General features: G+C 37.9%; 1 protein-coding gene across 3 annotated transcripts in view; it reads right to left on the bottom strand.

The window, feature by feature from the left end:
* ZNF638 (zinc finger protein 638) overlaps positions 1-23,175 on the bottom strand; it is a 125,412-nt gene that overhangs the window by 5,653 nt on the left and 96,584 nt on the right. For all 3 annotated transcript variants that reach the window (XM_058667947.1, XM_058667948.1, XM_058667946.1), the window contains 11 exons: positions 22,515-22,601; positions 22,225-22,293; positions 21,746-21,787; positions 20,364-20,488; positions 17,678-17,806; positions 16,491-16,532; positions 15,640-15,774; positions 13,896-14,021; positions 9,845-9,882; positions 4,765-5,953; positions 2,367-3,312 (listed from right to left, as the gene is read on the bottom strand). In XM_058667947.1, the coding sequence (XP_058523930.1) occupies positions 2,367-3,312; positions 4,765-5,953; positions 9,845-9,882; positions 13,896-14,021; positions 15,640-15,774; positions 16,491-16,532; positions 17,678-17,806; positions 20,364-20,488; positions 21,746-21,787; positions 22,225-22,293; positions 22,515-22,601 (2,928 nt within the window). The remainder of the gene's footprint in view (positions 1-2,366; positions 3,313-4,764; positions 5,954-9,844; positions 9,883-13,895; positions 14,022-15,639; positions 15,775-16,490; positions 16,533-17,677; positions 17,807-20,363; positions 20,489-21,745; positions 21,788-22,224; positions 22,294-22,514; positions 22,602-23,175) is intronic.

Raw genomic sequence — 23,175 nt, 5'->3', positions numbered from 1 at the left:
GAAGCGGGGCTGCCGAGATCAGAACCAGCGCCCATATGGGATCCCAGTGTGTTTAAGGCAAGGACTTTAGCTGCTAGGCCACAGCGCCAGGCCCAAAAAGACTTATTTCTGTTGAAAACGCAGAACATATTTGTGGAGAGACAAAGAGAAAGAAAGATCTTCATTCTGTTGGTTCGCTCCCCAGATGGCCACAATAACCAGAGCTGAATTGATCCGAAGTCAGAAGCCAGGAACTTCTTCAGGGTCTCCCTTGTGGGTGCAGGGTCCCAAGGCTTTGGGCTATCTTCAACTGCTTTCCCAGACCATAAGCAGGGAGTTGAATGAGAAGTAAAGCAGTCAAGACACAAACCAGCGCCCATATGGGATACCAGTACCAGGCCCACATGTGGTAAATTTTAAAGGAACTGATCATGGTGTCCATTACCAGATGAACGTTATAAAGAAAATGTGGTATATCTACCTTTCAGATGAAAATAAATCAACCTTAAAAAAAAGAAAGAAAAAACCTGTAACACACCACAGACCACTTGGGTGGATACTCAGTATAGTGTTGGTTGCTGTGGGCATCTTGGGGTTATGAACCAGAAAATGGGAACTATATCTCTATTTCAAAATAAGTAATTCAAAATAAAGGAAAATATACCTTTTTGAATTATTCTAAATCTTAAATGTAAACAAAAACTGGAAGGCAACCTGGTATAAATATCTGTCTGCTGATTTAAAGGCCTGGTGCAATAGCTCAATTGGCTAATCCTTCCCCTTCAATCATCAGGATCCCATATGGGGGCTTGTTCAAGTCCTGGCTACTCCACTTCCCATCCAGCTCCTTGCTATGGTCTGGGAAAGCAGTGGAGAAGGCCCCAAAGCCATGGGACCCTGAACTTGCATGGGAGACCTAGAAGAAACCCTTGACTTCTGGCTTCGGCTTGGCCCAACTTCAGTCATTGTGGCCATCTGGGGAGTGAACCAGTGGATGGAAAGTCTTTGCTTTTCCCTCCCTCTATAAATCTGCCTTTATAGCTGGCGTGGACTGGCTCATGCCTCGCTGGGTGGGACACAAAGATTAGTTACTCCTCACCATGGTGTTGAGGATTTTCCTGCACACCCCCCGCCAAAAAAAATGTTCTGCACCTTAAATGTCGACAAATGTCTTATTAGAGTTACAAGCCAGTCTAGATTATCCTAAAATCTGCCAAGATCAGCAAAATTAGACTTCAACACAACAAATGGCTAAATACTAAAATGAAATAGACACGAGACAGCTGAATGGTACCTTATAGCCATTTTAAGGTATATAGCAGCCGGTCCTGTATATAAACTAAAATTGAAATGTCAATGAGCTAATCATAGGTTGTGGTTAGGACTTGCTTTTTTTTTTTTTTTTTTAACATACTGGTTACTCAAAACCATGTCAATTCCATAATAATGCAAATTGCTGTTGATGTTATACTGAGACTCTGAATTGACTGGGATGATATTCTACCAGCTCTAACTTCGGACCAGAAATGGTCTCCCCAAGAAACTGTTCAACCCATCTGGACAATAAGTAGCTGGACTCTATGCTTGGTATATGTTTGCAAGGAAAGAATCTTGATTGAATTTGAACTGTAATACTGCATCAAGGTGGAGGAATCCACCAGGGGGAGGGGAGGGGGAGGGGTGGGGGGATTCCCAGAGCCTATGAAACTGTCACATAATGCAAAATAATTAATAAAAAAAAATCTGCCTTTATAATTAAAAACAAACAAACAAACAAAACCAAAAGCCCAAGCAGAAAAACCTATGGCTAAAATTCATATATAAATTCCTTGTATGAGTGAATTTTAAGTCCTTTGCAGTAAAAAAAATTAATAATTGCATTTGCCATGAACTTGCTAAGGTTCCCCTGCATTAATAGTTAATATTGTCTGTTGCCTTGGAACATTAGTAAAGTGCAAAATTAATGGCAACACCATCACATAAATTTATGTTTAAATGTACATTTGTTTTCATAGACTTAAAAGGCAGAATGAAAAAAAAATCAGCTCAAACTTTCACTGTCCAATTCATACTCTAAATGTCTGAAATGGCTAGATTTGGGCCAGATCACAGCCAAGAATCAGGAACTCCACCTGAGTCTCCCTATGGGTGGCAGGGATACAACCAGCTGAGTCATTATCTACTGCATCTTAAGTGCCTTATATGGAAATAAGACAAGAAGTGGAGGGGTTGGGACTCAAACCAGCACTCCAATACGCGACACAGGAATCCCAAACAGTGGCTTAACTTGCTGTGCTACAACACCTGCCCTTAAAGCATATATTTTAAAATTAATTTTAAATGCAATCTTTTCAGAAAACAAAAAAGCTATCATTCCCAATATCTACCTGCTAGGTGTCTTTCAATCATCACTTTCAGATCTTCTTCCATGACATTTTCATTTGCTGCATCCACTGCGGACAAGGCTTCAAGTTTTGTCTTCTTTGTGTCCACAGCTCTTCTCTTTCCATCTCCCCTTTTATCTGTGGGACAGTCACTTTTGCTTTGTGCTAACTCTACTTTTAAATCACCATCTCCATCTTCCTCCTCTCCAACTTCATCAACAGTAACAAAATTAAGCTCTTCTTTAAGGTTGTTAAAATCAGCAAGTGAGTCCTCATCCTCTTCAGTTACTTCATCCAAAGTCACTAAATGTAAGTCACTGCTATCGTCCTGTATTTCATCTACAGTAACCAGAGCAGAAGGGTCTTCAGGCATCTGTGAAGAAATGAACCCCATGGACTCCCTTACATTACTCGCTTCATCTCCTTTAGTATTTAAAGTAGCGAAAGTTAGGTTTGTCGACTCATTTAAAGGTAGTTCTTCCACTTCTCCAATTTCATCCACAGTTACCAAGCGTTCCTGTTTGAGCAGATCCTGTTCTTCAGCCATTGACAGAACAGTAACATCTTTAGGCTCACTATGGGAAATGCAATCATCTTGGTCAATTAATTCATCTAATGTAAGAAGTGAATTCGAATTTTTTACCATTTCTTCCATGTTTAATTCTTCTTCATCAATTACTTCATCTACAGTGACGAGAGCTTGTGCAAGATGTGCACTTGCATCTTCCTCTTCCCCAATCTCATCCAATGTTACAAAGGATAATTCTCCCTCGACACCATGAGGGCCAGCAGTCTTTCCCTTCTTCTTCTTCAAGTTAAGATCAGGAACATTTTTAAGAGTTTCCTTCTTTTTTCCTTTTAATGGATTTTGTTTGGCTTGAGGATTCACTTCTTCTATAACCTCATCCACAGTCACATATTCATCCAAATTAAATGAAAATAATGGTTCCTGTTAGAAAGTTAACAATCAGGTTGTAAACATGTAATGTCTGACTGGCTAGCTCCAATCAATCACAGTAAATGTGGATACATGTCATTTGGGAAAATTTTAGTGCAAAGAAATTTACTAAACATCCAAATCAGGGTTATGTTTTTTTAAAGCTCTACAAATGAATTAATTACAATTCATATATGTCAACAGTAAAATCCTAACAAAATCAATCTATTCCTACTTTTAACTGATGTCAGTGAGGATTATAACTCCTAATGAATGCTAAGTGAGTTTTGAACTATAATGCACAAAGTACTTCATTTAAAGCATCTGTCAAACAATAAAACACAAAGAATGTACTGTTAAATATCAAGTGTCCTAGGAAATTTACTGGAAATTAACAGTACTCCCAAAATAGTTACCAAGCAAATACCCGAATAGATTGTTTTACTGATTTACACTTACTTACATTTTAAGCCACGAAATGCCAAGCAACTAAAGTTTAAATCTTGAGAAAGTCACATAAAATTATTAAAATTTAATGTTATATAACTAAAAGAAAAAAACCTAATTTGAAATGCAGTGTCTATGATACAGAAAATAAGTTCCTAGTGGGGCTCCTTTACATTCAGCATATTGTCAATTATCAACTAAGAGTTTATTCTAGCTCAAGGTGAAAAAGTGAATTCATGGTAGGATTAGTAGTATAGTCAAAATTCGTACATCCCATTCCATTCTGTTGTTCTATAGATCTTACTCCCTCCCTAAACATCAATATTATTATGAAGTAGGTGTAAGTTATAAGACAAATTCTGCTATGGAGAGATGATATGAAAGGTTAATGTTAGTGGATTTTTTTTTTTATCTCGTTAAATTTGGAACTTCTACCAGTAGCGCTTTTAGAATTCTTAGTGTTTTGTTCAGCTAAAGTTTGAAATATTAAATAATACAGAAAAACAGAATTCACACCAGACGATGATGCTCAAAATATGAACTTACAGAAAGCATTATTGAAGTATAGTCAATTATGCAAGTATTTAAAAACCACACAAAACTAAGTCAACAGTCACTGAACAGGATAAGCATCTCTAAAAGCTGGAGTTAAATTCAGTTTTTCTGAGTTTCCCAATATCCATGTCTAAATAGGGTAACCAGTGACCTGACAAAGCATCAGTTTAAAAGAGGAAATCATTTCGGATTCAGAAGCAAATTGCTAAATCACCCTAGGGAGATTCACTGTAGACTTTTTCGCATAAGCCTATTTCCAATTAACATCTATGTAGGAATGCTTTTAAAAACCATTTCATATTATAAAAGGTTACTGGATTAAATCAATGAAATTTTTAAAGGAAAGGACACTGGAGCATGGGGTGAGCAGACGAAAACATCAAACAAGATTACATCTCCTACTTCACAGCAACAAGAGCTTAACACTGAAACACAGGGAACCAGTCTTCCTCTTCTCCTCACCTTATTGTTGCAGTTATCCCATTTCATGCCGGAAGATCTAGCCTCTGCTTCCTGAGACTGTTTAGAATCTTTGCCTTGCAAAGCTGTGATCCTTCCACTGGCGCCTCTGATAATGCCACTTTGAATAGGTTTGAATTTACTGCTGCTTTCTGCCAAGCCTGACCAGGCACTTGTAGGTTTCAACAGACCAAATTCCTTGAATCCAAGTTTCTTTTCAGAATTTACTTGATCTCTGAGCACAGATTTAAAAAAACTCTTCTGATTTTCAGTTTTGGAAGCAGCTTTTGCCTTAGGAGTAGAAATCATTGTAGCCTTGATGCCTGATTTACTGCTGGGTACTTGTGATACAGCCAACACACTAGTTTTACTAGTTTCATCAGGCTTATTGGTCTGTCCCAATGCTTTATTTGGGTATGCCTTAACTAGAGTGATTTCTGCAGGTTTCTCTGTCACGGCTGCCATAATCTTTTCCAATTTTTCTGCAACCATCTTAATGTCATTCTTTTCAGCCTCTTCTGTTCCTGCTTGTAGATCTATTCTGGTTTCCTTGGTAGTAAGGTCAGTGTTTTCATTCTCATCAGTGTTAGTTTCTTCAGAATTACCCTTTTTACTCACTGCCTTCTCATCACCAGAGGAAACTCTTGGTACTAAAGTCACAACACAAGCAGCTGGCATTATTTCTGAAACTGTTTGTTTGTCCACTTCAGCTACAGTTTCTACGACAGATTGTGTAACTCCCGAAAAGAAATCTGCTTCAGATGGAGATTCTTCTAAAATGTCTTTGATGTTCCTTTCTTCCATAAATGCACTGTCACATGCTGATAATTCTGTTTCAGCATTAATTTCCACCTGGTCTTTCTCAGAGTCGCTGGAAGAGACCTGCTTATTTAAAGCAGACTTCTCTAAATTTTCAGTTAGCAGTGCAATACTAGTAGGAGTGGGTGTGAAAAGAGGAATTTCTACTTTGATCTCCTCTTCTTGATTTTCATCTTCCAATGTCTTAAGAGAAAAGTCAAAATCACAGAGTGCTTTTCCAGGATCTTCCTCGTAAGGCTCTTCTTGCTGTACCAAAGTTTCTGCTTGTTTCCTAAGAGTGTTTTCTTCATCAACCTCATTAGGCTGAACTGAGTTGAAATCAGTCGCTGTCTGTACCTCAGTTTCATTAACTGGACTGTTTCTCAAATCAGGGCTGAAAGTATTTAAAAACAAACACACACACACGAAATCAAACTATGATGAGAATTCAACCATTTTTAAACAATCCTACTAATGCCAATGGCAAAGAATTCCTGATGCACCCAGCCAAACAGCAGTAAAATGGTTAAGAAGTTTTGTGTAAAAACGTAAAGAGCACAAAAATTTAAGAAATATTCTACCTCAGTGAAGAATTCTCTCATAAAGCAAAGAGTGGCTAAACTATGACAACTATATACCCATTTTACTCAAGTTATTTGTTTCTTACTGTGTTCAAGCTGCCAAATATCACAAGGCTGGATGTGAATCTGAGATACTTCAAGTTATATAGTCTTACCCTCTCAAAAGTTGTAATTAAAGCAGTAAATTTTTTTTATAGTTGTATAATAAATGATCCATGCAATGAAATTTGCCTTTTAAGTGAGATTAAAAAAAATTTACAGAAATTGGCAGGAGGAAAAAGTCATACTCTTAATTATATCCCTGTTTTCTTAAGATTTCTTTTTGTTTGAAAGGCATATTCACAGAAAGAAAAAGACACAGAAAGATATCTTTCATTCTGTTGATTCACTCCTCAAATGGTTGCAACTACCACAGTTGCAGACAACCAAAGCCAGGAGCCTGGAGCTTCTTCCAAGTTTCCAATATAGTTGCAGGGACCAAGGACTTGGGCCATCTTCCACTGCTTTCCCAGATGCATTTAGCGGTGAGCTAGATCAAAAGTGAAGCAGCTGGGATTTGAACTGGCACCATATGAGATGCTGGCACCGCAAGCACAGGCTTAATCTACTAGGTACAATGCTAGCCATGAACACATATAATTTTTTAAGATGTGAAATGCATCAGCTTTTAACTTCCCAAGAATCGTGCCGAGTGGACTGATCTTATCAAATATTACTCAAATCGAAAGAGAACAAATGGGTATAATTTTGTGATTTCATTACTTTGAATGAGGCAAAGACAGAATGAACCATTTTTGTTCATATGGATCAGAATGGTTCATATGGATCAGAGACTATCTTAAGTAAAATCTTAGCTTCTGAAAATAATATCTAGCATTCCCTCAACACAAAGTTAACAAACACATCCACAAAATTACACTAGAAAACAGGTTAGAGACAGATACCTAGAAGGCGATTAAATCATAAACACCTTATAGTAAAGAGTAACAACTTTGTTCCTGTTTTCCAAAAAAGGTATAAGCCATTCCCTATAACATACTTCATAAAGGGTGGCCAAATATCCTTTAGTTAACAAAGCAGCATACTATGTATTTGTGTCCTGAGATGTTAATTGTATTTTAGAAATTTAAAAAAAGTGCTGCACCATCAGGATGGTCAAAGAACTGAAAATCCATCACTTCCATCAAAGACCGTGAGTTTAGTTTCCAAAGAAAAATTTCCTATCAGAACAGAGAAATAAGTCTCAATCAAAATTTGTACATGCATCATTTACACTGAATACTTAGCAATCACAGACCTCGGTCGATTCAGAGTCTATTAACCGTAAGCTAAAGAGGTTATTTCAACAATTTACACTCTTTTATAGTCAAATATCAAAAACTAATTTTAGTGTTCCAAAACCTTAACAATATGCAAAATAAATTTGTTGTCAAGCAAATGACAAACAGTTCTGGCAATTACTCTTGCAACAGTTATGTAAATGCTCTTTTTAATAGTAAACTTTTGTTTTTAAATAGCAAAATTCACTTCCCATAATGAATATCAAATTCATTACTGAACTAAATATTAACCCTAAAGGCTTCACAATTTTGGCTATAAAGACTTCTATATGGACAGAAAAACCAGATTCTGTTCTGGCTGTTGTAAGACCTGGGAAGTGACTTGGCAGGTGGAAAAATGTACAAGATCTCTCTCCCTCACTCTCTGCCCCTCTTCCCTTGTCTTTCCAATAAAAAAAAAAATGTAAAAGCACAAGAGGCATAGCCCAGTGGTTATCCACTTCTCATGTTGAGTCCCTAAGCTGCATACCTGTCTCTGGCTGCTGGCTCCATACAGACCCTGGGAAGCAGTGGTGAGAGTTCAACTGAAGAGCAGCCCTGGACTATGTTCCCAGCTACTGGCTTCAGCTGGGCCTTGGCTGCTGTAGGCATTTGGGAGTTTTAACTGACCCGTGGATGGGAGCTCTTCTGTTTCTATCTCTCAAATAGATAACGGTTTACTTGCAGAACTCAATAAAATAGATAAGCTGAATTTTAGGAAGAGCATACTTACTCAGCAGCAGTAGTTACAGCTAAGTTGTAAGTCTGTCTGCACTACCCAGTAAGGCCCAGCCAGGGTGGGTGAGGGATGGCCTAGGAGGAGGCTGAGAAGGGTGCCTGGTAAGGCCACACCAGGAGAAAGCAGCTTCCTCCTCAGCCAGCAGTCCAGCAGCGACATATGGATCCACCAGGATCAAAGGGAGCCTCTGACAATCTCGAAGGCACATTCTCTTGTTCCCCCAACCCCCACTTCCACAGCCCCCTAATGAAGAACAATCCCATAATGTCCTCTGGACACGACTTCCCTGGGCCGCTGCCTACCAGACCGGTGAACCTCGCCCAGGAACATTCCCAATAAAACTCATTTTAAGCTAAACTCTATTCTGTGTGGATTTCTGGCTCTGAACATGACCTCTAACCTTACATAACCTAAGAGGTATTGTTATTTATGAAACGCTAAATAGGCTGTAGTAACAAACATGACAGCTGGTATGATGTTTTGGAGAAATGAATGCAATTGCAAACCTGTTTTGATAGAGTTACCAAAGTATTAACAATAATTTTTTATTATCTAAACCAGCGTGACTCTTTAAGAAACATTTATTAGGGGTGGCACTGTGGTGTAGTACATAATTGGCATCCTATGATGGTACTCATTCGAGTTTCAGCTGTTCCATTTCCAATCTACTTCCAACTGGCTCCGCTAATGGCCCCGGAATGAAGCGGAAGATGGCCCAAGTGCCTGGTGGTGCCTGGACCCACCTCTGTAGGAGACTCAGATGAAGTTCCAGGATCCTGGCTTCAGTTCGACACAACCCTGGCCAAGACAGCCACTTAGGGAGTTCTCTCTCTCTCTCTCTCTTGCCCCGCTCTTCGTCTGCATAATTTTGCTTTCAAATAAACAAATCTTAAAAAAATTTACTTAGAAAAAAATCCATTAAGACATTATGCTCCTTAGGAATCTCACATTCATGCATCAAATAAGTTCTGCATTTAAAAACAAATTCAAATTGCTATTTCAAACTTGTAAAATGGGCTGACAAACACTGGTGAATCAGTTAGTATAGAAGTGAAGAGAAATATCCCATTCTGTAATTTAAAATGAAAACAGTGAAAGGCAAGTTACAAACTGGTGGGACAAGGGTGTTGGCAAGGAGGGGATCTATCAAAACAAAACAAAACAACTGGCAAAGAGTGTCCTTTATGTGGCCAAAACAAGGCTGTAAACCTCTAATTTGTAGGATCTGAAAAACAAATTTTCAGTCTCTTATTTAACTTTTCTGTTATTTAACTTTTTTTGGACAAAAAATTCTTCCAACTACAACTGATTTTAACAACTACCAAAATACACAACGAAAGTTATCACTTTGTTTTAATTTAGTGAAATTTTAAGCAGATACAAGTATTACTGTATTTAATTATTTTTGGAACACAAAAAAAAATCACAAAAGTATAATATCTGGATGAGACTGATAAAGCAACAAAACCATATATCAAACATAACTGTGAAAGAAACTCACAAAAAGCTCACACATACACAAAATAAACTTGTAAGATACAAACTTTGTTATAGTAACTGCTTGAAATGCAGAAACAAAACATACACATGAACTCACGTGAACATATATACTCTTAAAAAATACGAACAAACTTAAACCAACATACCTTTCTTTTCCTAGTCCTTGGTCATTCTCAGTTTGAGGCTGTAACATAATTGACATTTTATTAAAGGCAAATATACTGGAATTAGATATATTTCACCTATCTATGAAACACTCTTAGTGAAAACACAAAAACAGTATGTCTAGAAACATGTAAAAACAAGCAGTTTTTAGTGTCTACTTAACTACTGGGTTCCAGAATTTTTCTCTTTAAAGGCTACTTAAGAAGAACATACAGGATAACAATCAAATAACTCATGCGAAAACAGAAATCTTTAAAGTTTGGAACTCTGCACATATTATCTTCACAGAATAAAAACAAACCTGGAATACCTACAATTTTGTTATGGTTTTATTAATAAATTTACATTTTTAAGAGACTTTTTTTTTTAAAAATTTGAAATGCAGAACTACAGAGAGAGGTATTTTCAATCTGCTGGTTCACTCCCTTAAATGGTTACAAAGGCCACACCTATGCAAGGAAAATGCCAGGAGCCAGGAGCCTTGAGCCTCATCCACCTCTCCCACGTGGGCATAGGGGCCAAGTATTTGGTCCACCTTCCATTGCTTTCCTAGGCGTATGAACAGGGAGCTGGAGTGGAGGCAGTGTAGTTGAAACCCAAACTGGTACACATATAGGATGCTGGCATTACAGATAGTGGCATTATTTCTATGCCAAAATGCCAGCCTCGAGGGAGATTTCCTTTTTTTTTTTTTTAAGATTTATTCATTTTATTACAGCCAGATATACACAGAGGAGGAGAGACAGAGAGGAAGATCTTCCGTCGGATGATTCACTCCCCAAGTGAGCCGCAACGGGCCGGTGTGCGCCAATCCGATGCCGGGAACCTGGAACCTCTTCCGGGTCTCCCACGCGGGTGCAGGGTCCCAATGCATTGGGCCGTCCTCGACTGCTTTTCCAGGCCACAAGCAGGGAGCTGGATGGGAAGTGGAGCTGCCGGGATTAGAACCGGCGCCCACATGGGATCCCGGGGCTTTCCTCTTAAAAAAGATCACTTGAGCCATGGGCCCCAGGCTGGGCTGGCTTGGGTCTTTTGATCTACCCATGTAGCACGCTCTGGGTACCTGGAGGTGTGGGCTTACAAGGAGTCTGGGGAATGGCACAGTGGGAGCAAGCGGGACTTGAGGGTTTATGTCCAGGTGAGAAATTACTACTGAGGGACTTCCATAGAAAAGGCCACTGTAATTGTAGGTAAGTGAGGGGGCTGAGACAAGCAATTGGAGAGGGGAACAGGAGGACCTTTAAGGGTCAGACTGAAGCACCAACAATTGTGGGAGACCTGAGCTCGGGTAGGTAGCATTAACTACCACCAAATACCACTCACTGGCACGCATAGAAGCTAGGGCTGGGGGCCTACCTGGCAAGGCTAGATCACAGTACCCACCAGTGAGTCAGAACAGGGGATGAATAATGTCAGATTGGGCCATAACACTAACCAGGAGGCGAGAGAACCAGGTCTGGAGACAGTGAGAGTCAAAAGTAGGTGTAGAGTGGGCTAGGCTAGGTCTCTGCTCCTGTTGAACCATGTGAGAGCTGTGTCTGGGTGTGGATCAGATGTGGCTGGGCTGTAACACCCAACAGTAAGAGCTGGAATGGGTGTGGGCAGGTTGGGCAAGGACACTATTCCTGTCAGGACAAGAGGTAGACTAAGTCAACCTGGGCCAAGAACCCACCAGTGTGTGTGAGATCTGTCACTGGGAGGAGACTTGATAGAGGAGCTTGGGGAGCTCCCTTTGTCAGGACTCAGTCCCTGCAGGTGAGTGCAAGAACCAAAGCCAGGAGCAGCCCATACCAGGCCAGGTTGGACCAGTGCATAACATCCACTGGCAGATCTGAGACTAGGACAGGGTGCGGGAGGGGCAGGAACACCAGCCAGTTCACATTAGGGCTGGGACTGGGGACTGGCTTGGCCAAGCTAGGCTGTAGCACCCACTAACATAAGTGGAATCAGGCGCAAACTTGATGGGCCAGGTTACAGCACCTACCGGCAAATGCCAAGGTAAGGCAGACCAGGACAGACACGGCTGTAGCATTCATCAGTACACTTGACACCTGAGGGCAGGGGTGCAAGCCTGGTAGGGAGGCAATATGGACTCCCTGCTGGGCCAATGCTCCCACTTGTGAGCATGAGAACTGGAACTGGGGGCAGACCAGGCCAGGCAGAATTATAACACCTTTTGGCCTGCATGTGAACTGGGTTAGAGGGAGAGCCAGGCTGGGCTAACTGACTATATCCACTAATACATGTGTGAGGCAGAGTAACTGCGGGCTGGTTGGGCTTAGCCACAGCATCAGTTATCAAGTGCTGGGATTGGGGGCAATTCCTGTCAAGGTAGAATGCAGAACCACCTGCAGAGTGCAAGATCCGGGACTGGGAGGGAGACCAGTAAGGAATCTGTGGGCACCTCTCTGATGGACTGCATTAAGAATCCTTGAGCCAAGGCTCAGCGCAGTGGCCTAGCAGCTAAAGTCCTAGCCTTGAATGCGCTGGGATCCCATATGGGCTCTGGTTCTACTCCCAACAGCTCCACTTCCCATCTAGCTCCCCTGCCTGTGGCCTGGCAAAGCAGTCCAGGACGGCCCAAAGCCTTGGGACCATGCACCCATATGGAAGACCTGGAGGAAATTCCTGGGTCCTGGCTTCGGATTGGTGCAGTGCCGGCAGTTGCGACCACTTGGGGAGTGAATTATCGGATGGAAGATATTTCTGTCTCTCCTGTATTTCTGACTTTGCAATAAAAATAAGTAAGTCCTTAAAAAAAAAAGAATCCTTGAGCCTGCCTGCATGGTGGGTGCCAGGCTCGTGAGCACTGGGGGAAGGGGGCCCAGTGGGGCCCAGATAGCCTGGCATAGATCCTTGGGCCTGCGAGCCCCAGGGGCAGGGAGTCTGGCAGGACCCGGATCACCTGGCACCTGCACAGGTCACCTGTGCAGTGGCTGCTGGGTCTGTGAGTCCTGGGGGGCGGGGGAATCCAGTGGGGCCCAAGTCAGGTGGACAGGGTGACAATGGCGCTTAGGGAATGGCACAGGTGGGGTCATGCGGGCACCTGAGGTCTCATGTCCAGGAGTGATGGTCTGACCAAGGAGTGCATGTGTCAGAACTGGGCTTTCTCAGTAGAAAAGATGGAGTAGTGGACGGCAGGGTCAGTTTCACTTGAAGGATATGGCAGTCCATTGGGACCTGTAGAGGACATTTGGCACCATAGCAGAGGAAGGAGGACAGAACAAACTGGACAAGTACCCCAGCCAATGATGAAAGCAAATATCTGGGTGGATGGAGACTCTAACGTCGACTATGTCAGCCAATGGACATTAGAAGTATTTCTTCATCCTTAGGTTTGAGAGATCTACAGCATATCAGAACTACTGAAACCACTTAAGCACAATTCTCGGAACATGTTCCACACTGGGGACCCTGAGTTGATACCAGGCGACTGGTCCCCATCCCTGAGTACTGGGGTGGTTGGGAGGCTCAGTATGGCTTCTCCCCTTACCTTCCCTCTTCCTCCAGTTACAGGAATAAGAGAGAAAATTTGGAAACAATGATCACACCTACTTTTCCCTAACTCTTGATCCTTCCCTCCCTGATCAACAATGTACACATTATCAAATATAAAAACAAAAAATTTAACAAAAAAGATAACCTGTGCTAAAAGTTTCCTAATCAGTGTTGTGGTGCAATGTGTTAAGCAGTCATCTGTATGAGCACTGGTTTGAGTCCTAGCTGCTCCACTTCCAAGCCAGCTCCCTGTGAACGCACTGAGAAAAGCAGCACAGATGGCTCCAGTGTTTGGCTGCTGCCACCCATATGGGAGACAGGAATGGTATTCTGTGTTCTTACCTTTGGCTTGCCACAACATTAAGGTTGTTAATTAGGGATTAAATTAGGAGATGCAAGATCCATCACTCTCCCTTTTTCTGTAATTCTACTTTTCAAATAAATAATTCTTAAAACAAAATATGACAAAACTAAAAGCATAAATGCCAATACAAAATATAAACAAACAAAAGAACAAAAACAAAAAAAACTCACCTCTGTTGAGTCTATTTTTGGAGATAATGTGCAGGTTAACACATGGTCCCCTAGATTCTGTGGATTATCTTTCAGAAAGCTGTACATTGATTGAGCAGACTCAGGACTATCTAACTGAAGAATTGCCTTTGGAAAAGACAAAAAAAAAAAAAAAAAAAAAAAAAAAGCATGAATATTCTCTTAAAAAAATTACAAGCTTAAAATTACTATATAAAATTACTGAATGATTTAGCAATTTCACTTTTCTGTATGTACCACAGAATTAAAAATAGAACTTGAATATACATTTTTACACTCATGTCCATATTCACAACAGAAAAAAAATGCAATCTAATAGTCCACAAACAGGTAAGTGGATAAAACAATGTGGCACAAGCATGCAATAGATTTTAAGTCTAAAAAGGGAGGAAAATTCTGATAGATGTTGAAACACAAATGAATCTAGAAGGCATACTTAGAATTACACAAACATGAGGTAACTACAATAGTTAGATTCATAAACAATGACAACTTGAGTCAATTAGGACTTGAGACAGGAAGGTTCAGTTTTGGGAACGGATGGAGCAATGACTTTACACTGTGAATGTACTCAATCCCTATGAACAGACACATGAACAAACTCAAAATGCTAAGTTTGCATTTTACAAACAAATTTGTATTTTCATCACATTGAAGTTTTTTAGGCTTTTTAGAAAACTGAATATATTTTTTATTTTAGTTTTTACTTCAGGATCCAGATATGTGACTACGAAGGCTAATATTTACAAAATTAAAAAAGCCTAATACAAATATAATATTTGTATCATAAAAAAGCCTGAAAGTATGTCATTGCAAAAAATTTAAAGTAAGCAGGAGGGAGGGTAGGGTAGAGTATGAAGTATTATAATTATGCTCTTAAAATTGTACATACAAAATCTGTAACCTTTTTGTAACTATAAAAATTTCAAGGATAAAGAATGCTTTTAAAAGCAAAGGTTCAAAATTCTTATACACCACCCGTGCCTACCGTCTTTCCTTCAGGGATCAGTGATATACAGCTCAGCAGGTAAAGTCAACACCCACGGCACTGGCATCCAATGCGGGTGCTGGTTTGAATCCTGGTTGCTCTATTTCCAGTTCAGCTCCCCACTGGGAGAGCAGGGGAAGACACCCAAATGCCTGACGCCCTACACCCATGAGGGAGACCTGAAAGAAGCTGCTGGGTCCTAGTTTTGGCCAAGCCACTGTATACATCCGGGGTGTGAACCAGCAGATGTAAGATTCTATCTATGTGCCTGGCTCTAACTTTGCCTTTCAAATAAATATAAAACTTCAAAACAATACAGAAAGGAAGTCCAATCATGATTACTTATACTTCTTTCCACAAAAAAATAAACAGACCTAACTATATGTCTTTTAGTTGGAAGTGACTTAAAGACATAGCTAGCAATAAACCTTAATTTTACAAATAAGCATAAACTGAGCCAAGGTAAAAAAAAAGTTTAAGAGCAAAATCCCCTAAGCATCCCAGTAAAATAATGCTCTCTGTACTACATTGTGTTTTATTTTCCTTAAAGTCATATCTCCTATCTTGTTACAGTCTGGAAGAAAATATCTTAAAATAATATAACTCTAGTGTAAGCAGTTATGTAATGCTAAGTGTTGTTTCAGTTCAAAAGATGAATTACAAGCTGTAGATCCTAAGAATTACTGGATTCAGTTACATATTCTCCAGACTATATTAAAATAGTAGGGAAGTTGTTACCTTATTTTTATTATTCATGAATACATGGTGATCTACTTTTCCAAACTGAAGTCCAATACAAAGTACACACTGAAGTCCATCTTCTGGTAAATTCTCAAGATGTACAAGTGTACTGTAAATTTCATCAATATTTGCCTATATTTTTTTCAAAGAGAGTATTAAAAGCTGTAACATCAAACTGTGTAAATACATGAACAATAATTTAACATTACAGATGCTAAAGCATTTGTCATAGCCATTAGGATATAGCCTGGGACAATCTGCATCCAATATCAGGGTGCCCTGGCTTCAAGCCTGGTTAGGCATCCAATTCCAGCTTCCTGCCCAGGTGTATCTTGGGAGACAGTAGATAGCTTAGGTACTTGGGTCCTTGCCACCTTTGTGGGAAAACCCAAATGAGTTCCCAGATCCTGGCTTTGGCATACCCCAGTATTAGTTATTGCAGCTATTTGGGGAATAAAATATTAATGAGATATGTATATCTGATTTTCAAGTAAAATAAATACATAAAAAAAAAACCCACTGTCCTCTCTTAAGATTAACAAAACAACTATATGAGTAAAGACAGTGAAGTAATCAGCAAAACAATATACTACAACAGGAGACAGAACACCACCAACGTAACATTTCCCCAAAACATCCTCAATAGTATATGGAGGACTTTTTCCACATCAAGGATCACTATGACACTTTTTCTTTTTACCAAAAAAACAAGACATTTGACATCTTCAACACCCTCAGTATCTTACAATTGTTACTAAAGATATTCTCTATTTATTAAGAGGAACAAATAAAACTAAGGTTTCAGTCAACTAAACAGGGGTAACAAATTAATTATTGACAAAACTTACATTTGGGTCATTTTCTTTAATTAAGGTTGTAAATACAGCTTCCTAAAAAGTCAAATCATGCAAAGTTTAGAAGTGTTGAATCCTTTAGCATTCATATACTTAGTCAAGATATATAATAATAATCCACATAAATATGTATCACAAAGTATTTTATGAGGCAGAAGTTATGTACCTTCCAAAAATCATTCCCTCCTCCTAAACAACCTGTCAGCATCCATCTTACTCATAGAACTCAGTAATTTCCATTTCCCTAAATATAATAACAGACACATAAGTTCAAATATGAGAAATAAGATTTTAGATTATAGAAAGTGATTCAAACTATACAGAAAAAATTAAGCTAACCAGGGCATGAGAAAGAACAGAGATGCAGACAACAGAGAAAACAGTAAAGTAAGCATGAAGTGATTTATTACTGCTGAATTCTAAGCGGGCAGAACACGCCATGAATGTCAAAGCTGACAGAGCATAACTAACAGGTAGCTTTGAGTTCAAGAAAGGAATCAAGATCTTTGTGAGACCATAGTTCTTACATTTTTCTTTCTCTTCACTGACATGTATAAAGCAACCCCACCAATTCAATGAGAGTGATCCTGATATGATAAAAGTTTTTCCAAATTTTATGCATTTCCATCATAATCACATCATACACCTTAGCAGTTTAGTCAATATTTACAGGTCACAGAAACACTGAAAGACTAGATACCACCTGAAGTTGAATTGGAACAGATTTGAATTGTGTTTCAGTTTCACAGTTTGTGGGAAAAGGACCATGAGGAAAGCAAAAATGAAGGCAGAAGGTACAAGGAATAATTATTCTAGGGGTTCAACACAAGTTTCTAAGAAATGAAGCCATTTTATATGGCATGAGGTAAACAAAGTACACAAGTAAAAATACATATATCTACTATAAATGAACTATATCTACTATAAACAAAATGTAAGAAATTAGAGAGAAAAAATGAAAACCTAGGAACTCCAGTTTAAATAACAGATGATGCCACTGAGATAGCAGTGTTGAGGAGACAGAGGGCAGGGTTCCTCATCATGAAAGTTAACTCAGGAGTGTAGTGAATTATTAGAAGGACATGAAGGCCTTTTCTCAGTGCCTGAGAGAAAAAGAAAACTACGGAATGTAACTGATTAAATCTGGTAAGAAATTTAGTAAGATCTCATAAATATGTTACCTCATCTTTTATATTGATGTTTTCAGGAGCCACACTTATTAAGAGTTGATTTCCATCCATGGATATTGGGAAACAGGTATAAAACTTTACCATAGAGTCTGCAGCTTTTCTACTTATTTCTATATATGCCTTTTAAAATAGAAATTACAAGAATGAAACAAAATTGTCTTCAGTTATTTATTCTTGAAAAGATTCAATATTTGAGTCAAATAAGTAATAGTAAATATTTTTAAAAATTTATGCATTCCCATAGGCTAAGAATACTAAAATTATAAGAAAAAATTGAACAGAGAAACTAACATTAAAGACAAAAATAAGAACACTCTAGTACTTTGTAACTCACATTATGTGCTTTCTTATTCGTTACTGTATCTTTAGCACCTAAATATTTCTTAAACCAAAAAATGTATGATTGGCAAGTTGCTATTTACATTTTGCTGTTTTTGTAAATATAAAATTGGAGCTTCAACTATTTTAATTATTGTACCTAAGAGGTTGAACTCTTTCATGTATTTGATAACAAATAAATATTCTGTTCATTTACTGCTGTAAATCCATGTTTTAACTAATTATCTGATATTTACCATTATTTTTTAAAGATTTATTTATTTTTATTGGAAAGGCAAATTTACAGAGAGAAGGAGGGACAGGGAGAAAGATCCGTCCATTGGTTCACTCCCCAAGCGACTGCAACAGCCAGAGCTGAGCCAATCCAAAGCCAGGGGACAGGAGCCTATTCAGGGTCTCCCATACAGATGCAGGGTCCCAAGGTTTTGGGCCGTCTCTACTGTTTTCCCTGGCCACAATCAGGGAGCTGGATGGGAAATGGAGAGACTAGCACTTATATGGGATCCTGGTGTTTGTGATGATTTAGCCACTCAGCCATCGCGCTAGGACCCATTTACCAATTTATTCCAGTTGTAACATAATAGCATAATGTGGAATTGAACACTGTTTCATATTTTACATAATTTTCATATTACTTCTGTTAACTAACTTCACTAGTGTGAATTGAATACAACCTTTCCTATTTACTTGTTATTTCACTTTCCAGCATACATGCTCTAAGAATATTAAATGTTAAAGTCTAGAAATTAAAGTGGTTCAAGTTTTAAACTTCGAGTTATTCTGAATAATGTAATAAAATATCATTTCTGTTCTACTCAGGACATAAATGATCCCTTTGTTCTGTGTATTCACTGGCTAATTAGCAGCCATTTCTATGATCAAATCTATGGTCTTTCCCAGTCTGTGCTCAAGTATCCTTAATGTTACTTAAATACTGCCTCACAGCACAAGAGTATGTTGCTGGCAATTCAGAGATGTCAAATAGAAGCTACACAGTACTATGTTTAAGTGATGATCTTAAGTTTTCTACCTAATACAAGAGAAACAAAACTATCACATTAAGATTGCCATAGTAAGAACACATCCTGAGTGTGTGAAGTTGCAAAAAGGGAAAAAGAAACTATGCTTGTTTTGCTATGGCACCTCCAAATACAACCATTAAAGTCCACAGTGTACCATTAAGTGCTTACCTAAAATGAAAGAAGTTTAAACTGATACAAAAATACATATGGAAAGAATAATATCATAAAATAGGGTTTGGTAACACCCTACAAGGATCCTCAGACACATCCCTGGGAAGATTACTATAACTGACTGAATCAGGGATTTTTCCATACAATATCTAAAAAAGTATTTATTAATCACCATGTATCTAAAAATTTACTGACCTAAGATATTTGGGCATAGATTTTATAGTATTTAGTTATTTGTACATATACTGTGGTATGTGATATAAAATATGCTTGAATTGCTTCCAAAGACCCACAATTTCCAGGTATCCTTACATAAACAACTAATGTTAGAAATGCAGTCTTATTATATCTTTAAACATTATGAATAATGTACTTCTGAAGAAACTACTGAAATTTCATTTTCATGAAAAGTTCGTTCATTTAAGAACATGCAATTTAGAGTAGTGTAATCAAGTGTTGAATCATATAAAACCCAAATGGACTCAGTCTTCTCTTACTGTTTTCTCAAGGACAATTACCGATCATCACCAAACTCATATTCTACACTGCTTTCAAGAAACTCATTTACTTCCTTCTATTGTAAAAACAATATTTTCCAGCACTCTAATAGTCAATTTCATCACCTAAACTCATTTTTCAATTCTTCTCTCATACAAAATATCCCCCTACAAGTTGTATTATTTTAAATGTGACTGTATTATTTTAAAACACAAAAGAAATGCATATTGATAGAAAACTTAGAACCTGGGTCATTCTCTAAGTACTGATATCATTATTAGTTTGAGTATTGAAAAGGCTATTTTCCACTTGAATATCATTAGTAAAACAGCATTAAAAATATTAGTGAAAGTGATCTACAAAATATTACTACTTTAAAATTATCACACTACACATGTATAATATCTTATTAAATAAAATCTTTAACAAACTTTCCACATCTTAGTAAGCTATTATTCCACAGTATTCAAGCAATTTCTGTTTAGATCCAACATAAAATATATCTATTCTACATTTTAGAAATCCCTTAGTTTGAAAAAACTTGATTAATTTGAGATGCCTTTAAAGTTTTTCTTTCCCATTTTTCTAATTTAGTGTTTTTCAAAATGTGCTGCAAGACAGTAGGAATACCTATTACCTACTCTTACCTTTTTATGAGATGATAAAATCAAAATATCCTTTAAACCACCAAAGGGTTTTGCCAAGTTACGAATTTCTTCTACAGAATATCCTTTATTAGGCAAATTCGAAATAAGTACCACACACATTTCCTCTGGTTCCTTCAAAACAAATTTGGAAAACTGTAATTAAAATTTAACTGCTTTAGATTTACTTAAGTTTTACTGTACATCACAGGTTAATTAGTACATACACTGAATTTGATATTCAGGCAAATTTGACTAACTAGGCAGACTAATCTGAATTTCAAATTAAAAACCATATGCCTTCCACATTGAACAAATTTATATTCTTCAAGTATAGGAAATTCAAGTACAGTGGTACTGAGCCCAGATTCATAAGTCTCTTTTTCACTTTTTGCTTTAAAATCCAAATTCACTTATCTCTGACTACCACGCATTTCATGTGTTGTCATCATTCTTGTGCCACTGCATTATTGTAGTAACACCCACAAACTCCAAATCAGTAGGTATTTAATCTTCCGGGAAAAAAAAATATTAGTTTTTGGCATTATCTCTTTAGAATCCTTACCACACAATTTATTCTGTTGTAAAATTAAGCAGTATTTTCCTACCAAACATCCTCTCAGGTCTATTTGGTTATTCAATATTGGTGGTTTTTACCAACGACTACTTTTCCACTGGAAGTGTTAGAAAAATCTTTAAAAAAAATCTATAGTAAAAGGCTTTTCTGGTATTTTGTTTAAAAAAAAAGGAAGTTTTCATTGTCATGAATCAGCTGGTAGTGATTCCTATTACATCAAGCATATTCATAAATGGTTCCCTCTCTAAAGGGCTTTCTGTGAAACCATCTGGTTGATGCTTTCTAACACTATTCCTAGAATAAGACAATTACTTAACTGCAACTCAAGGAAGGGAGCTAGCAAAAAAAATACACTTATGCTTAGCATTTAAATAATGGCAAAATCCAAACTGGTAACATCTAAATTAATGATTTTCTTTCTAATTCAGACATTACAAGAAAGCAGTAAGATGATGTTAATACTTTTCAAATAAAACTGCAAATGGTACTTATTGCATTCAAAACATAACGAAACAATCCAAACTCCAAATTTTAGTAAGTTGCCCATTTGATTCTTGGGGAGAAAAAGCCATCACAAAATTTCTTGGTTCTAATGTGATAAACTGCTGTGTACCCAAAAAACTAATTTTGGACTAATATTCTCAATGAAAAAGTGACCTTCAATAACATGTTCATCTGTTGATCATGTATTACTAAATCTGTTTCACTTAGTCATTCTAAATTTTTGAACTGAAACATACTTACACAAACTTGATTTTTAAAACTGTCAAAAATTTAAGTTTTACAGCGTTAAGCAAAATGCAAAAACTGACCTTGTTAACTGGTTCATTCTCTGTGGCATCCAAAGCAGCTGAATACAAAACAATAAAAAAAAATTAATGCAGATACATTTTATCAAGATCTTTACAGGTTACACAAGAGCTATCTGAAATATATACACAGCATGCAAAACTTAAATAGCAGCGAACAGCTATAAAAGTGACAATGGCTTTTAAAAAGCACATTCAATTTTATTTACTCTGTTATAATAAAAATGAAACAGGGTGAAGAAATTAATCATAACATTTTTCCTACATTAGCAGAAAGCTGGATTGGAGCAGGTACTCCATTTTTAAATGATGTAGTTGTAGGTGCTCCAGGAATAGTAAAATTTTTTATTTTATTTAGGTAAAGACGTTCATTTTTGCAGGAGGCAGGATGTGTGTGTGTGTATGCATTCATAGTGACACAACAAAATTAAATACCTCTGTTCCTAAAATTTCAGTTTTTCTCCGCCTATTGACCTACCTGAAACAAATTGTTTAGCGGAGTTTTCTGTGACTTTGGCCTCCACGTCAGTCAGTGTTTCTGAGGTTTCTGCATGAAAAAGTCTGCTTTAGTAGTCTAGAAAAACACTAACATAATTCAACTAATGAACAATCACTTAAAGATAGTTCATCACATTAGATCTCCTTGGGTGACTTAACTAAAAAACAACCCTTTTGAAGATTTTCATGCAAACTACAAGATACACAAGGAAAATACACCAAGAGGGTCTAAGATAGTAAACTACATAAATAACAGCATTTCAAACTTACCTGGTACAGTCACAGGTTTATTGGAATCTTTACTTTTGATATTCCCAGCCTTTTTTGCTTCGAGGGACTTCTTTCCGGTAGATTTTGCTTTTAAAGGTACAATCAATCCATTATTTCAAGAGTCTGCTAATCATGCAACATGTTTTATACTAATATATTAGTGAACAGGTAGTGGTTTATATCAAAAAACAGTCCTTCCCACATTTACTTTTCTGTTCACTTTCAGTATTTGCCTACTAGTTAGATTAAAAACAAATTTAAGATGTAATTTTTAGTTGACATCCAATAAGTTCAAACTTCACAAAAGGAGGACATCATAACAATACACCCCAAAATTCGCATTTGCTTTTCTGAAGAAAGTTCATTAAGGATAATCAACTAAAACATGTAATACTAGGGGCAACCACTGTGGCAGAGCACGTTAAGCTCTGTCTGTGATTCCAGTATCTCACATGGGCACTGCCTCATGTCCTGGCTGCTCCACTTGCAACTAGACTCCTTGATGATGTGCCTAGAAAAAGCAGCAGAAGATGGTTCAAGAACTTGGGCCTCTGCACCCACATGGGAGACTTGGAAGAAGCTCTGGGCTCCTGGCTTCTGCCTGACTTAGCCCTGGCAGTTGCAAACATTTGTTGAGTGAAGCAGTGGATGGTGGATTCTC

Source organism: Ochotona princeps, chromosome 8, assembly GCF_030435755.1.
Source record: "Ochotona princeps isolate mOchPri1 chromosome 8, mOchPri1.hap1, whole genome shotgun sequence".
Classification (NCBI taxonomy): domain Eukaryota; kingdom Metazoa; phylum Chordata; class Mammalia; order Lagomorpha; family Ochotonidae; genus Ochotona; species Ochotona princeps.
The sequence above is the reverse complement of the archived record's forward strand: the minus strand, read 5'-3'. Positions and strand labels throughout refer to the sequence as shown.